Source organism: Trachinotus anak, unplaced genomic scaffold (assembly GCF_046630095.1).
Source record: "Trachinotus anak isolate AG129_WGS33_773 ecotype Australia unplaced genomic scaffold, CSIRO_AGI_Tana_v1 ptg000008l, whole genome shotgun sequence".
In the NCBI taxonomy this organism is placed as follows: domain Eukaryota; kingdom Metazoa; phylum Chordata; class Actinopteri; order Carangiformes; family Carangidae; genus Trachinotus; species Trachinotus anak.
Window position 1 is genome coordinate 9,532,123 of NW_027273859.1, and position 17,337 is coordinate 9,549,459.

A 17,337-nucleotide genomic window follows, 5' to 3' on the forward strand; every position below is an offset into this window, starting at 1 on the left:
AATACATAAACACCATGTGAATAATGTGGCACCTGTAGAATGTAGCATGTTTGCTCACAGATGTGGTCATCTTAGTCATGGGTCTATCAAAGTGTGCACTCTAGTGGCTGAATTACAGAAAAGCAACAGAAAAGTTCAAGGCCCGCCATAAACCATTTTTTTCCCAATTCCAAACTACATAGCAATTCTCAGCAATTTCAGAGTACTCAAAATGTCATAATGCATAATACAAAAGCTGGTTTCTGAGTTTGCTGTTGATGTACAGTACAGTATAGCTCCACAGTGCATTGCACAAGGAAAAAGGGAGGAGCTGCTGACAGTAAAAATAAAAAAAATAAATAAAAATAATATTCATCTGCAAAATAAAAATAGATTTCTGTGTTTGATATTATTTCAATAGAATAACTCTGAGTTTTGGACTTCAAGTTGTCATGTTGGGCTCTCAGAACTTAAAATAGTCGTATGTGATGTAGTATAGAATATTATATATTCAGGGAGCATGTCACGTGCCAGTACAGTACTCATTAGAAAGTCAAGGAGGATTCAGTGATTTCACAGAGGAATATAGTTTTTAAACAGCATTTATTTAGCTTTCTCCATACAATACATTTAATGTACAACAGCACATACTGTATTCTGAAATAACTCTCAGTATAAAATAGGGCTTCTACAATCAAGGTACAGTCATAAAATGCTCTGAGGGACATGACGACGACAGCAACAGTAAAACACCTTCATATAAAGCGCAGGATATTGAGAGAAGTGATTGTATTTGCCGAGCTGCTGCTGTAGGAAGCAGAACTTCAGACCACACCTCTCAGAGCATACGACATCCCGCAAGAACCCGTTTTTTTTTTTTTTTTCTTTTTTTGTTGGTTTTTTGTTTTCTCTCTTGGTTCTGGTTTTCAACTGAGGAGATTCCAAATGATGATCAACGCATAAGAATATGATCTATTACAACTGCTGAAAATATAACTTTTGGTAACATGAGAGGATAAATCAGGCCTTGTTTTGATACTGAATATATACCAAGGTTAAAGCATACACAGTATTATGACTGCTAATCAAGCCTATATCTTTACAATCATATATTGAACAGTTTGTTTGTGACCGTAGCTGTGAAGACAGGATTGTTTCAGAGTGTTTTCCTGACATCAAACACTTAAACACAGCAAAAGTATACTGTACTATCACTGAAGCCACAAGAAAACCAGCTTATTTCAACATGGTAAACATCAGCCAATTATAGATCATTTTAAAAGGATTTTTATCTGCAGATGTGCATCAGAGCATGTGTGGGCCTATATAGTGTCTATAAATGTGTCTTTAAATAGAATACACATAACATTGACCAGCTTTTGTGTTAGTTTGTTATTACGTAGTGCTTCAGGTGTTGAATATACATTATATAACATGTCCAATTGGTATGAGAGAAGGCCTAGGTAAAAGGAAACATAAAAAGATAGTGTCTGACTGAGAGGCCAAACAAACATCAGGAGAGAGAAAGGAGAGATTTGTCTCAAGTCTTGAGGTAAGCAATGTGTTTCAGTATAATGCCCTACAGACAATCATACAGTTACAATCATTAATTCTCTATATACAAACTTCCTGATTTACATACACTGTACTGCTCCTCAGTTTAAAATTTAATAAAACTAAATGCGAGATCATATCCATGGTGCAATTCTTTTTAGAGCGAGGAGGGGAATCTGACTCTACGAAGCCTGTTTCATGAGACGGGCGATAATGAACATTATGGCTATTGAAGATGGCCTGTTTCCTCTTGCATACGTCACACATACTATCAAAGATCTACAACAGTGCAAATTTTCCTGATCAATCAAAACACTCGCAAACAATTGGCAAAACTACATCAGCTCGCTTTTGAAGTTAAATGGTGGAAAACAATTTATTTGAGAAGATGTTGACATTGAAAATTTACATGCCTGTGTTTTTTTGTGTATATATCTATTAGGCCTGCATGTTTTAGGGATCACAACAACTGTTAAACTGCGTTGCATGACTGGAGGTTGTCTACTGTGGCACAGTGGCTCAAATGAATAAAAAAAAAAAACAAAACAAAAAAAAAAAAAAGGAGGCGAGGACCAACCAGCGTTCTACCCACATGGCTGCACTGGATGTAGGCACCGTTTTTACCGTCACCTTCTTAGAAGACAAGGTTGAGCTCAATAACATGTCAAGCCTATCCCAAATCTCTGCAAAACATACGCTGTGCCACCTTAACGTGTGTCTACTGAAGGAGGCTTAATGAAAATATGACATGAATGTGCTATAGTAGTAACAGTTTGCGCACTCATTGACACTACAGACTGTAACTGAGACATGACATCAACAAGCTTTACGAAGAGGAGGAGGCTATAGGATGCTACAGTACTAGTGCTACCTGAACATGCTACAGATTGAGACTACGACGATGAGAGATGGTTTCACATTAGCACAGAGCAGGAACCAGCTTTGCTGAGGAGCTCTACCCATTCCAGGCCACAGAGTCGCTGAAACCAGCTGTGTCCAGAACCAACACCTGGCTTTTAAAAAAAGCAAACCAAAGAATGTGTTCTTTGTTTTAAGACAAATCTTCAGCAATGTTATGTACCATTTTTAAAATGACAAAAGTACCGTCTTTGCAGCTTGATGGATCAAGTACTTAGTAAAGCTGGCTTATTGTGTGCAGAGGAAAGCACCCCATCTGTAGTCAGTTCCTGTCATACAACACACACTCTCTCTCTCTCTCTCTCTCACACACACTCTCTCTCACACACACACACACACACACACACACACAAACCCTGAAGTTAAGAACGATTTCTATCGTCACACAGCACTATCGTTTTGATTATCATTGAGTAAGAGCTGGGATTGCATACTGTACCATACATCTCCTAGGAGAGGCACCCTTCATCAATATCAGCTCATTCATATCACCACACACACGAGCAAGCTTATACACACACACACACACACACACACACACACACACACACACACACACACACAGGAATAAATTTCTAACTGGTCAAAAAAATTACAATCACATGCTTTGTAACGGAATGTAGAGAAAGCTCATACCAGACCTTTGACTTTAGCCGGGACGAAGCCAAGCACCCAGACTCTGTTATGAAGTGTCTCCTTGGCTTTAACCGTGACAAGTTCAGAAGTCAGAAGACTTTCTGATGTTCAGGTGGAATTCAACAGTGTTAAAAATCCTTCTCACGGCCACTCAGCCATCAGTTGAACAACAAAATTCTGAAGTGCTTTTATACATAACTGTGACGTTATGACAGCTGTCCCTTCAAAAAGGACTAACATAGTTATTTTTTAAATTATTTAAAATATATTCCCCCATATTAAGTGGGAGCTCTGGACCTAGTTTATCACACCCCTGGCAACAGACACCATGAGTACACCAACAACTGGCTAAGCCGCCACACATCTGGACTGAGGGTGCATTCTTGTACATCTTTCACATCTTTCACATAACGTGTATTTCATTCATACTCTGATAGAGAATGCGAAGTGATTAGACCTTCAAAGCAAGCTGCATTCAAAGTCTACTGTGTAAGATTTCTGAGAACAGCGTATACTTGCAATTTCTACTCCCCGCTCAAAAGCTTCTGTAACCGCTCCCCACTCATGCTGAGAGAAAACATACTTATGTTTGCTCTATAGAAGGGCTTGAAACTGGTTCATTTTTTCTCTTAGATAAGTTAACTGAGCGCTTCACAATATGCCTAACAATGCTGCCCTTTAGTTGCATTATGGGCTGCTAGCATACTGTTGTGAATGAGCAGTATCTTGGAGTGAGAGGGATAGCCAAGCCTTTTAAAAAAGCCACTTCATGTTTTCTCCCCCTCTCTGCAATGCTAACGTAACCTGACTGAGAGATCCTTGGAACACAAGTCAAGTGTGTATGGTTTGGATTTCTAGGCAGGTCGAGTTTATCCACAAGAGTTTGGCAGCTATTGATTTGGCTACTAAATCCACAGAAGAGTGCAAACATTCACTTTCTTGTTGTTTTTGTGACATCTTGTGTTTCTGACCTGCACCAGCTTTTTATATTTGACTGTTCTATGGTCTTTGTTTTAAAAAAATAAATTAATTAAAAAAAAAAAAAAAAAAGAAAAAAAAAAAGTCAAATATAACTCTGAAAGAGCCCCAAGCATAATCTGATCAAAGTGCAGCACCCCAGCATCAATGGAAGGAGTGGAAGTGTTTGAAAAGGTTTAGAGAGGAGGTCCTAGATCAGGGTCTGGTGGGGTTCTTCTTCTAGCTGAGTAAGCCACTTGCAAATACACTAATAGATATACTCACAACCAGGATTGCTCACACGCATACACGCACACTCATACAGAGTCTAGCTTAGATGAGTCTGGCCTCTCCCTCCATGTCTGGCGGTAGATCACACACTCCTGTGAAGTGCATCTCCTTTCCCTTGCTTCCCTGTCCCGCCCCGGCTCTGGCCGCTCGCTCCCCCAGGCTGGGAGAAGGCTGTTGGGCCTGAGGGTCTGACGATGTCCCACGGGGGATTCCACCTGCCCGCCTCTCTTTCAGGAAGACCTCTAGTCGGCGCAGCATCTGCTTGGGGTTCTTTTTGGCAAACAGCTCCACTTCTAAAGGGTTAGAAAACACAGATACTGAGGGACTCATGCCAGGATGACAATCTGTGTTTAAATGTGTTGATAATGCATATCAATGTGACTCATGTATTGAAGGAAGAGTTTGACATTTTGAGAAATATACTTATTTTTTCTATTGCTCAGATTTAAATGAGAAGATAAGTCCCACTCACATATCTGCCTATTAAATATGAAATGAAAGCTAGCCGGGCTCTTGGTGACAAGATCAGCCTACCAGCACCTCTAACACTCCTTACTTGCACATTATATCTCACCTGTTTAATCCACACAAAAGCAGAAATGTAAAAATGACAGGTTGTGGTGTTACCAAAGGTCTCTTCCTCGTGCAGGTACAGGAGATGAACCCGCCATTTTAACATTTCAATTTTTTTTTTTAATTTTTCCAGGTAGATTTTGTTAACTTTCAACAGAGGCAGGCTACCTGTTTTCCTATTTTCAGTCTTTGTGCTGAGCTAATCTAACCAGCTGCTGGATGTAGCTTTATATTTACAAGACAAATATGAGCAGTGTCTACCATCTATTTTAGCCCTTCTTATACAATTGGTTAAGAGAGCTTGCAAAAAGGCAGGGCAAAAGTTAAAAGAACAGACAGTTGAAATTAATAAAATAATGAATTTACAAATTACGTAGAACGAAATATTGTCTTTTTTATTCAACACATTTTTCTGTCAAAATCTTGTACCAACATTACCCAAACAGAGATGAGGAGCAGGCTACAGAGGTCTGGTAAGCTCACTTCTTTCTTAGTCCACAGCCCCAGATTTTTTCATTTTCTAACCTGTAATCTTTAGACCCAAACAACCCTGACTCAAGTGATGTCAATTGAGGCTAGTTATCAGATTTCACACAGCTCCTCTGGAGCCACAAAAGGGTTTATATAACTGTTTTCACATACGCAGTAGCAGTCCCCAGGACTTGTGAACAGACTCTGATGTATAGAATTGGTGGAGTTCTGCTTTACTGATGCATTGTCGTATCACATATATGGTACATGTAACTCTTTCACCCCAGTACAATACATCAGCAACACAATGATATCATGACAAATGAATGAACAAGGTTTATTTCTAAGTGTTTAATAATAGTAGAAACAATCCAGCATTTTCTTTACCTTTTAGTACAAAGCCAGAGTCAGCAATGGTCTTCTGTTGGGTCTTCCACAGTTGGTACAGGTGCAGGTACGTGGCAACGTAGAACTCATTCAGCACACCAACAACTTGCTGACGACGATTGCACTCCCTAGTATCACCAAAGACAAAGAGAAGCATTGCCGTGTAAAAGTAGACAGAATAACACATAGACACTCCAGAAGATGTGATAAAACAATAACTGTGACTCACTTAGACAAGGCTTCCTCTCTGAGTACTTGCAGAGCGATGCGGGTCATGTTGATTGACATCACACTGAATGGAAAGTTCTGAACGAAAGGAAATACACAAGGAAACTTAAGTCCCCATGGAATACTTAAAAAGGCCACAAGAAGAAATCCTGAAACATGCGTGTCTTGGAGCTGACTTTATTGATCCCTGAGGGGAAATTCTCTTTTTTGCTCTAGTTCCCTCTGCAGGGAGGACAAAGGTCAGGGTCAACTACAAAGCAGCACGCCTGGGGTTGGAGGAGTTTCAGTGTCTCTCTGAAGGATAAGTGAAATCTGATTCCTGACTCAGTTGTCCAAAACAACAAATATAATTAAAACACATCTCTATTACAGTAAACACATTTGTGCATGCACACATTTGCTGTCTCCTGGCACCTAGTGACCACTTGTTTAAGCTTATTTTTACTTGTTTTCAATCTTGGCAATTTTCCTTTTCTGTCGGCAGATAGTTTTGCTTAATTTAAGTAATATTTCCCCCATTATACTGCTTTTTTTATTGTTTTTGAGATTCAGGTTTTTGCAGCGTACCTGTGTAGGGTGCTGTGATAGCTTGTAGATGTCTCTAGCCAGTGGCAGAGTCTCTGGGTCCATCACAAAGTACAGCGTATGCATCAGTCCCAGGAAACCAGTGCCACGTAGGTCAGTGGCCGGGTCTGTACCTGAGGTACAGAAAACAAAGCAATACAGAGACGATACAACAACACATATTCATAATGTTCAGTAGTTTTGATTTTTCTTTTCTACAATAGCAATAATAGAATTACTCTATCACGCAAAGGCATCAGAGCCATTCATTTGATTAATTGATGCACTTATTTAAAGAAACACTGAATACTGATGCTCTTTGCTAATAAACCATAAAATTTCTTGGGGTTACAGGTGTCTCACCCTGAAAGCCGATGTTTTCCCAGTGTGCCCCATAGCGAGGACAGTCCAGCCTGCTGCCAATCAGCCTCTTATAAATGGTCTGCAGGACACGCATGTGAACTGTTTGGCTGTTGTCCACATGGCCTATCGAAAGCACAAACAATATGCAAAAGTGAAAAGCTGTGGTTTATTAAAAACACTCATCAGTTTTATCCCTTCGTGGGCTCATTACACAAACGGGCCGCTGCAAACACACACTCACACTGTGCGATGGCAAAGACCAGATCCCTCTCCTCCAAGAGTTCCCGGTGCAGTCGTGGAGGTCCGAAGAGGAAGTGTGTGATAGCGGCCAGACCTGTCCTGCGAATGGTTGGCTGGATGTTCTTCTACAGAAGGAGGGGACAGCAAAAACACAATACAGCTTTAGAATAAAAGCTAGTTATAGCTTTCAATACAATTCTTCAGCAAAGCAAGTAATTGACTCAGTTTTTGTATCTATAGTTCACTGATTTAGCTGTGGGTGCAGTTTTCCTGTTGCTGGAAGCCACTGCAGATAAAGGATATTTCTCTCTCTCACCAACATAGAATACTCTCTTAATACTTAATACTTTATTTACCTCAGCAGATCTTTATTTGAATCGAATTTCTCTTGGTTCTGATTTGCTCTTCTTTCCTGTTAATTTGCTAATTTCCTGCTGTTGGTGTCTGCTGTTTTGCAAACTCCACTTCCTCTGTCTGTTTCACAATAAAAGTTCTCTTCCCCTCTCTGGGATGTTTTACATGACAATGTTGTTTCACTAATAAAAATAATTCTGTGGTTATTTACATTGTGCTGGATTTATATATGAGCCATTACAGTGCAGGTAAACCACATTTGCTACTCTTATTTGAAACTTGGTTATTATTTAAAAAATTACAAAATTTTTGGTATGTAGCATTTCTTACTAGCAAGTCCCCGAGGTCTGTGGTCTGGAAGTACTGCAGGGCTTCATTGAAGGAGATGAGTGGGGTTGGGGTTGAGTCCTCAGTAAGAGCTGAGGGACATTACATAAAAAGCTATTCTTTCAGAACAAAAACTTACAGACAATAAAAATTCACAAGATCATCTTTAATTTTCAAGAAAACAGGTGAAACAGCAAGATGCATCTGACCTGGTTGCACATTCTCCAGAGCCTCCCACTCCTGTCTGGCCTTTTCCAACTCCACGTTTTCCTCTGAGGAGATTCACAAAGGTGAGAGATGAAAAACTACTTCACTCAATAATTTCACACGCTTTCTACACACAAATTTCACTGGCTTCAGCACTCAAAGGGGATGAGCATCTACTCGACCAATGAGCTATGGTGTAATGGCCAACACCCATGCAGTTCATTCTCAGTCATAAATCCTTCCTCTCTGATAGACCTGCATCATCAAGAGCGCAACTGAGACTCTGTGCTGCCTCCAAGCAGACTCCTGAGGGAGGTTTTACCAGCTAGAGCTGCCTGGTTTCTAGGATACACTATCAAATTCCTGTGGGAAGACGATATGAGACAAAAGAGAGGCTGTGTGAGAGCATGTATATGTTACCTGTAGGCTTAGGCTGGTCCCCTCCAGCTGCCAGGTTCTGGAGAAGACCGTTCTGCTTCAGTGCTGAAATCTGGACAATAACCAAGTAATGGATTACCTTATATGAAAGCAGGGTCATGTGGGTTAAAGTGAGATAGTAGGTATGAAATGTAATTACCGGCAGGGATCTGAGTGGTGCGCTGCCGTTGGTGTGGTCTTTGACATTATGACCAATAATCAGTCCATTCATGACCTATTAAGAAAAAAAGGCTTGACCAGGCAATTTCTACATAAAACACTTAGTAGGAAAAACAGATTACAATGGATCAATGAGAAGTGATTTTTTTTGCTGTACTCACAGGCTTATGGTTGGAGTGTCCATTGGTGATCTCCTCAAATTGTTTACATTCATGGGACAAACCATTCAGACCCTAACGAGGGGTAGCCACACAGAGCAGATGCTTCAGACATGTGCACAATGTAAAAATAGTACAGCTTTCACTCTATTTAAGACACACAACCCATTATCACTGCATGCCACATTTTATTCAGATTTTTTTTTTCTTTTTAATCTTGGCATCCTTGAAATCTTATGCACATTTGTGAAAAATATAAAGTACAACAAGCCAAAATTAAACCTCAGAGATGTCTCAGCACTTGCACACTTGCAAACACTTAACTTTTTCTGCCTTATAAGGATGCATTCTGCATTAGTGGATTTACACATTAAGAATCAGGTAATTCGAGGTTGCACTCCCTTTAAAGAAAACTTCCCCTGCCTTGTTGTTGTTGACATACTTATCCAACTGTTTACAAAAGCAGCAATACACAAGGAGAGAGGCCAGGGTGCAAGAGGTAATGTTACGGCTAGAAAACAAAGCCGTGGATAAGGAAATGCTCTGTCAGCTGCCGCCATGGAAACATGCCAAGCCAGACCAGAGATTAGAGCTAAAGCGGAGGGAGAACTATTGACCGTAGGCCTTAAGTTAAACACATGTGACAGAACTGCTTAAACAAATGAGCTCTAAATTGTTTAACATTAAACAAGAGTGCAGAGCAGGAAGGGAACATTTATCCTTGAGGGTGACTGCATCAATATGGCAACAGTGGTCAGACAGCACCTACTTCCATTTTGTTGACCAACACAGCAGGTGTCGCCGTTCTGTTTTAATGGTGTTATATTGGTGTAAACCCAAACACTGGAATGAGATTAAATTGTTGAAATTCGAGGATCAAAGGTGAAATAATAATACCTCAGTATGGGATGTGACATCAATGTCTTCTTCCATTGCATATGAGTGTGTTGGCTGGCGAGCGTGTTCCTGATCCTGGCTTCTACAGACTTCTGAAGTCTTGGACTGAGCTGGGCTGAGGAGCTGATGCAAGGACCACCATGGTTTCTGTAGCGCACATTTGTAGTGACTGCAAGTGTCTAACACTTTGTCATTATCTCCTCATAAACATAGAGAACTCAACGTCCACAGTCATCAGTATGATTTCACAAAACTGTCATTGGCGATAGAAATCCATGTTGTGCACATCATATTCTCTGTTTCTGTGTAATAGCGTTGATTGTGTGGTTTTGATGGGAGCCTGGTTTTATTAGCTACTCCAAAGTCTAACCTTGAAAGTGCACACAGAGAGGAATGTGCAGGTATCCGTCTACAGGAGCTGACCAGAGGAAATGGTTATCCATCAATACACAACCTTCCTGGAAACTTGCCTCCTTCCTCTCCTCCACAGATCTGCTCGGCCAGTGGGTTCACTCCTCAGCCCCATCAGAGGTACACAGAAGCTGGATGATGACATTGCTATTCAGGGCTTGGTTCTCCCTGCCCAAGACACTTCATTACTTTGGCACTCAAGACAAATCCAGTATGCACCTATAGGTACCAGTACAGGTGCAGTTTACTTTTGTTGCACCAAAGCTGTGTTATGTCTTCAGCCTCATATGAAACAGCAGCACACATCCAGAGCTGCAGGCGTCCAGTGAGATGAGGATCATGGATAGGCTCCCTGTATGGCCAGAGTCCTGAGGAGGAGGTGTCATATGTATACAATATCTGAAAATAAGCACAAAAAAATTAACTACACAAAGTTAATAGACATCTGTTAATGGGCAACACACAAATCATATAGCACCAACATGGGGCACACAACACAGAAAATGTGGAGCAAAATGTGGGTACAATCTCAAAATTCCTAAATATGCAACTACAGACCTTTTTCCACACACTTAGCAGGAAAAGCAAAATCAACTTGTGTTATTGTCGTTGTGCTACGGCTCTGTTCTTTCAAGTGTCTCAGTAAGTCATGCCAGTGAGCCAGCATGCACAACATCAGGACCCTGGACCTGACTCATTAAATGGAGCGCAGCCATGTTTCATGTTATCAATTACACCTGTAGCTTCCCTGCTACAACAAGCCAACATTTCTGCTGTGAAAAGGGTCTGTAAGCCGAATTCCCTTAAAATGATTTTCCCTTATAATATTATTTTTGCATGTTATTTCTTGGCAGAGCAACCTGAACTCTGTGGTGTACAGTAAATAAGCACATTTATCCAAATAAATACAAATTTATATTCCACTCCGGCCACGCCACTTTACACTTGTAATTTCACATACACAATTTATCATGAGCTTATAGATGCACTGTTGGAAATTAAACCAAACAGCACATGAAATAGCCAAATATTAGCTCCAACAGTAAAACCCTGATTACACATTAATAACAACAATACTATAATAGTGCAAGACTCACAGGGTAATTTTTTCTGCGTAGAGTCCCTTTTATTTCTTCAACCTCTGGCACTGTCATTTAGCGACGTTTACAATGCATGACTTCTGGTTGGAAATCATTATTTTTTTTAATGTGGTATTATCACTTTTTCTCGAGTAAAACGCATGAAATTCATTGCACTCGAGTGTTAAAGTAAAGCCCTGCAGAGTGTCGAGACGAAATCTTAAGTCTTTTCTTTGTCGGCTGACAGTTCACTGTATCAGATCTCCGCTTTGACAGCTACGGCAGCGGCAGCCTGCCGTCAGTTAGCTAACATTATCTGTAGCAACCGACAAGCTAGCAATATGTCATATAGCAACCCCGCAGGCACAAAGACGCAGCGACAGCTTCGCCTCAAACCGACAACGCAACGCCCGCATATACTGCGTGCAAGCCGACCTACATTTGCGCCACGGAGCTGAAAGATTTATGTCTTGAATTTGAAGTGGAGTTAAGTAGTTGAGACCTGGCTAGCACTAGAAAAGCCAGCTGTCAAGCTAACTAACGGGTTAGCCGTAGCTCTATTGAAGTATAACGGGGATGGAGTCTGTCCCCAAATACGACAGCAACATACGGATAAATCTGCTTTTGTCTTTAAGGCAGAGCGAATACGCTACAAAACATTACGTGCTGCGGGCTGTCCGATAATATTGTGCGATATGAAGCATTTAAAAAGTACCTCAGTTTCTGATTGTTTCTCCCTCCAATCTCAGCTTCCCTTCCCCCGTCCAGTGGCCACGGTAATTTCAAGTGCATCTTGGGAATTGTGGTTTCCTGTCGGACTCTAGCTTCATTACGTCATTGCTCTTGCTCTCTCTCTCTGTCTCTCTCTCTCTCTCCTTCTAGTGTAGACTATTGTAGAGCAGGCAGCCTGTGACCTCCTTTTCTTTCTACACTTCCCATCAGCACAGATAACAAAATACTGTAAAATACTCAATATACTGTAAAAAGTTTCACTTTTATTTCTTTTAAACAAATTATGAATCGAATAATTATGAAAAGGCCACAAATATAAAGGTTTAATCAAGGCTGTCATCAGTGCCAGGGATTCAGTGAGACTGCCAAATAGTTTGTTTTGTCTTCCTGGTGAACCTATCTCCACTGGATAATCTTCCCTGTCCTACCCCAGAATTTCTCCACTCCTCTCATTATACAAATAACGGAACAGGATCTTCGAGTGGCTACAACTCTCCTCACATCTGCTTATGTTCAGATTTTGAGGAATTTCAAGCAGATGTCAATTATTACCCTCTGGAACATTCTTTTAAGGAAAAAAAAAAAAAAGTTTGTTTTGCATTACACAGGCCAGCAGTTGGAACGATTCTGCTGAAGTCTGTGCTTTTTTTCAAACGCACACAGGAGTCAGGCTCAACCCAAACTTGGCATTTTTCTTGGGTTTAAACTCTCAAAAGGTCTATGGGGAAAAAAGTGAAAAACACAGCTACCACAGTTCACAGGTTACAGCCAGCCGTAACTTCCTATTTCACCTCAGAAATTTCCTTCAGGCCCTAATGGTATGACATAATTGGGAGACATTCATCCGAAATAGTGCTGGTGAAAATGTTGCGGCCAACTAAATCATGTGAGACAGAGAGTGAAGCCCCAAATCGTCATCTTAACTAATCCTGGCCCCTGTAGTCTGCACTGCATCCAAGCTGTTACAAAACATTTTGATCGATTAAGGCTGCACAAAATAGGAAAAATCTTACACAACTGGCAATAATGGAGGACAGATTTCCTGTTTGGGATGAGCTCTGCCGTTACTTGATCTCAGGGAATGTGCTGCTGGCTCACAACCGACTGCTCGCTGCTGGACTCTTCACACATCTGAATGGCCAAACACCTGCTCATTCTGGCGCACTGTCAGTCTGAAAACCCATGAAGCAACAAAAAGACATGTTTTTATGAACTACATTTTTTCATGGGTTGAAAAAGAACCTTCAAATTCACCCTTCTTCTCCCCGTTGAAGTGGAATCATTGTGCAACTGTTGTGTAGTTTCCATGATGAGTTTTCTGTTTTCTGTTCATTTTTGTGTTTTGCTTTTGTGTATTTTTTTTCCTATGGAGATAGAATTGCTGTTATTTTTAAAGTGTGCGTGTTGACTGTGCTTTTCGGCTTTATCTTTGCAGTTAAGCAAGCACTGAAATATTTTATGAGCTTTTATTTAAGTTCTTATGCATCAGGATAGGACAGAGTAATCATTCTTCAAACTGCCTCTCTCTCTCTCTAACAGCATAATAAAAACATAAAAACATAAATATCAGTGACATTGCAATCATTTATTCACTTGGCAGTCACTGTAAGGTAACACATCTGTGCAATATCAATAAATAAAACACTGAAATAAAAGTTCAATTTAACAGCACAGGGAGTGGACAATAACTGGGGTGTTATCAGAAAGAAACAATGTGCCATTTGTGTTACATGTTTTATGGCTCACACTGGCTCAGTGTCTCTGCCAAGGCGAAGTGGAGCGATGTGGATGGATGCGTCAGAAACAATCAAGCCACACAATGTGTAAGATTGGTGTCAGCAATGCGAAATCTGATGACAGAATTTCTATCCATAGGGGCAAGAAAAAAAAAGGCCAAATGAAACATTTGTGCTCAGATTTTCACACAAGCATCGTCTTCTTCTGATCTCCTGAATACGTTCTGGGTATTCTTGTTTTTTTTCAGCAGTTACCAGCAGATTTGTATGATTTTTTTTTTTTTTTAGATGAGCATGGGTTGCACTTCTGCCACTGTTGAGCGCACTGTTTCAAAGCTCAAGAGGCGCCTCGTGTCAGCAGGCATGAGCCATCTCCATAGAAACATTATTAGCCATCCTTTGCCTGAGGTGGTTGGCAAAGTCCACCTGCGTCTCAGAGAGCACTTTGTGTATGATTGTCTTTGGGATCCATCCCTGTGTACGACAGAGAAAATACCAGTGTTAGATTTGTATAACATAAAAAAAAGAAGTTTTTACTTTTAGTTCATGACTCAATTTCATTACAATCGCTGTAGGAACTGTAGAAAAGAAAACTCAGACATGGCAGTTCTATACCTTTAGATCTATAATTAGAAAAAAAAAAGACATGGCAGTCATGTACCTTGAGATCTATACTTAGTAACCAGGTGAACTTGGTCTTATTTGGGTCTTCAGCACACGGCTTCATAACTATACAGGTGGGCCCATTCTCTGCTCTGAAAAATGTAAAGATCATTATGAGGTGCAGTACATCCATCCATCCATCCTCTCCACACAATTAGCCTGGTGACTCTTTATTGATTCATTTCACCTTACAGACACACAAATGCCTGCACGCATTAAAATAAGTAAATGACTTTCCCCCACTGGTGACTCCCCTTGACTCACCTGATCACACCCCTCTGCACGGGCATTTTTGGATGCTGGGTGGACATTCCAGCCAGGAAGCAGGTGGAGCCCCTGCGTTTGGCGCAACGGACACTGACAAAGTCCCTTGATCCGACCACATTGCCAGGTGTGTCTGCAGAAACCTCGTGGGTCACCATTGTGTCCTGGCCGATCTTTTGAAGGATCTGTGGGATCCCATTTTGAAATTACATAAATGGTCTTGGATAGACACTGTCTGTATTTCTTAATATCCCCTTTTCTGATATGCTGTATACCAGAATTAAAAAAAAAGTAATCCCCATTAATTTTCCAACTCACGGTACTGCAACTCTCACCTTGACCTGTTTGACATTAGGGTTCCACTCGCCCATTTTCTCCATGTTCCCCACCAGCTCCTCATAAAGATTGTCAGGATGTTGCTCCAGCATCACTTCCAGCTTGAACACCTTCCCAACGTCAGGCAACACCTTACTCAGGACTTTGTCTCCGTTTGCCTGTGGGAGGGTGTAAACAAGCACTGGAAGTGTTCAAGTACCTTCTTTCAAATTTGAAACAACGTACAGATGTGTCACATCCTTGAACTTTAAATCATGACACGCACACCCTTAATGAACCCTGTAATGCAGCAACAGCCATAACTATTGAAATGACTTAATACTTAAGTAAAAGATTATTCTGTGGGTGCCATCTCAATACTCACAGCTACAGTTTCGGTGGTCCAGCCATCCTGCTCGCTGAGGATGCCGATGGCCTTCTGCAGTGCATCCTCACCTTGCTTCACATAAGAGATCTCCTCCTCGCTGTATCCCTCCTCCTCCTCTTTAATCCGAGAACCTTAAAACAGAACAGCGAGTCAGGGAATCATGTCTGTCGCACAGTTATGTTACTTTAGGATGAAATACTAGTATTATACATCATATCAAGTCTTGCATCATTGGTATCTTTGTGGCAATTTACTGACTCAAATAACCACATGTGATAACTCACTGAGAAAGGAGCTTCGTCTGCGAACTTGGCTGATCCAGTTACTGTGGCCTGGACCTGCCAGTCTGTTCAGCTCATGTTGAACGGCCACCATGGCATTCTTCCTCAGACCTGGGAGACGCAGACAAAAAATAGTTAGTTACTACAATATTATAAAAGAAATCATAAGAGATTGAAATAATAATGGCTTTATTCTGTCTTTATCCATTCATTCAGCCACTCTTATCCTGGGTAACATGAAGAACATGAAGAAAATTTAATGTAATGTAAAACGGGGAGAAAACTAGGCCAAGGCGACAGTGATGAACTGGATTCTCTCACTCACCTGTCATGTTTCTCACATGCCGGTAGGAGATGCCAGCGCACAGTTTGAAGGTTGCAGGCAGCATTTTCTTTTACAGGAGTTTGTAGCAGCTTTAAGAGAACTGGAAAACTATGAAATCAAGTAGATCACAAAGATTCAAAATTGTTCTGAGCCGTGAATGGTCTTGAAAGAAGTGGACAAAGAGTGCTGTAGAGAGGGGTTGAATTTCTGTCTGTAGGCGCTCGAGAGTGTCTGTATATATAAGAGCAGCGCTCACAAGGCCGCCGTGCTATCACCTCGTAGATAAACACACACATCACCTCACAGTGCCAATGGCCATGTCACCAAGGTTGCCTCACGAACACGACGAGCCTGTCTCAGAATCTCACAAACACTGTGTCAGATAACATCCAGTGCCCAGGCCCACTGCCTTGCCTCACACACACACACACACACACATACACACGCACACTTTTTACACATTCCTGTAGCAGTGGGCGACATAGAAGAAACAGCCTCTCTTCAGTGATGAGAGTCCAAAACAGGGGTCAGAAGGAGAGACCCTGAGTGACTCATCCATCCCTTCACGGTCCATTACAGCCTAAACACTCACTGTGGAATTTAAGGGCAAAAAAATTTCCACCCAGTTTGGCATGTTTCTTCCACATAATGATTGATATCTTGATATGAGGTATGCGTCAATTATCATTATCACTGAGTGGAAATGACCAGTCATTAATCATAATGTTTCGTTTGGGGTCCTGGAGACATTAGATTCTCTTTATCACTTCAAAAGAAAAAAAAAACCTAACATTGTTTTATCACCATGCTATTTCACGTGTTTCCCTAACTTTGATAACATTTCTTACGAAGATGATTTTGACATAAACAAAAGTCAGCTAGAGAAATAATTGCATGACTTGTGTTTGGAGTCTCAGGGACTCTGTCTGTAAAACAGGGTTAAATACAATGGATTTACATATACTTTATATCAGTGATTGGTGTTGACTTTACTTTAAGTCATTTTTGATTTCTGTTTTGTCACTGGACTATTTTAACAGTTTCGGTCGGCTCAGACAACAGAGAGTCTAACTGACCCCAAACAGGTCACATTACAATGTACATTCACATATTGAACATGTCTTTGTCAGTAAATGACTTTTTGGCAAATAACAGTGATACAACTGTATATTTTCTCCTGCATGTTAACATAATGACATGAGGTATGTACTGATTTGGTGTAATACCACTGCCTTACTGTCATTTCTCTTACTGATTTATCACCTTCTGCAAATGTGCAGGTCCAGTTTGTTGCAAAGTGAAGGGTTACTACTTTTGCTTCACTATTTGATTTTGCAATTATCATCATTATTATTTTTTTTTTTATTATTATTATTACACATAGAGTGGGCTACAGTAGTGGGATCTGTGGGACCCCAAAATGCTGAGGAAGTACAGTCAGT

At 40.8% G+C, this 17,337-nt stretch overlaps 2 protein-coding genes across 4 annotated transcripts; both read right to left on the reverse strand.

Annotated features, from left to right (window-relative positions):
* Positions 1 to 565: 565 nt before the first annotated feature.
* elmod3 (ELMO/CED-12 domain containing 3) lies at positions 566 to 12,042 on the reverse strand. Of its 3 annotated transcripts, none has more exons than XM_071482424.1 (13): positions 11,907 to 12,042; positions 9,702 to 10,511; positions 8,808 to 8,879; positions 8,627 to 8,701; positions 8,470 to 8,539; positions 8,052 to 8,114; positions 7,846 to 7,934; positions 7,163 to 7,286; positions 6,922 to 7,044; positions 6,562 to 6,692; positions 5,996 to 6,072; positions 5,767 to 5,894; positions 566 to 4,628 (listed from the first exon to the last, which is right to left on the reverse strand). In XM_071482424.1, exons 2-13 carry the CDS (start codon positions 9,735 to 9,737, stop codon positions 4,378 to 4,380), a joined length of 1,239 nt encoding a protein of 412 aa, XP_071338525.1. In that variant the 5' UTR covers positions 9,738 to 10,511; positions 11,907 to 12,042; the 3' UTR covers positions 566 to 4,377. The 3 variants fall into 3 exon arrangements, with proteins under 3 accessions (XP_071338525.1, XP_071338528.1, XP_071338526.1); XM_071482427.1 differs by having other exon boundaries at positions 9,702 to 10,536; positions 11,907 to 12,010; XM_071482425.1 differs by lacking the exon at positions 11,907 to 12,042 and adding an exon at positions 11,210 to 11,881.
* Positions 12,043 to 13,375: 1,333 nt separating this feature from the next.
* On the reverse strand, positions 13,376 to 16,108 carry star (steroidogenic acute regulatory protein). The gene is made up of 7 exons (XM_071482428.1): positions 15,896 to 16,108; positions 15,574 to 15,681; positions 15,287 to 15,420; positions 14,922 to 15,080; positions 14,587 to 14,771; positions 14,321 to 14,414; positions 13,376 to 14,133 (listed from the first exon to the last, which is right to left on the reverse strand). The coding sequence occupies exons 1-7, from the start codon at positions 15,957 to 15,959 to the stop codon at positions 14,014 to 14,016; spliced, it is 864 nt and encodes a 287-aa protein (XP_071338529.1). The 5' UTR covers positions 15,960 to 16,108; the 3' UTR covers positions 13,376 to 14,013.
* Between the last annotated feature and the right edge of the window lie 1,229 nt (positions 16,109 to 17,337).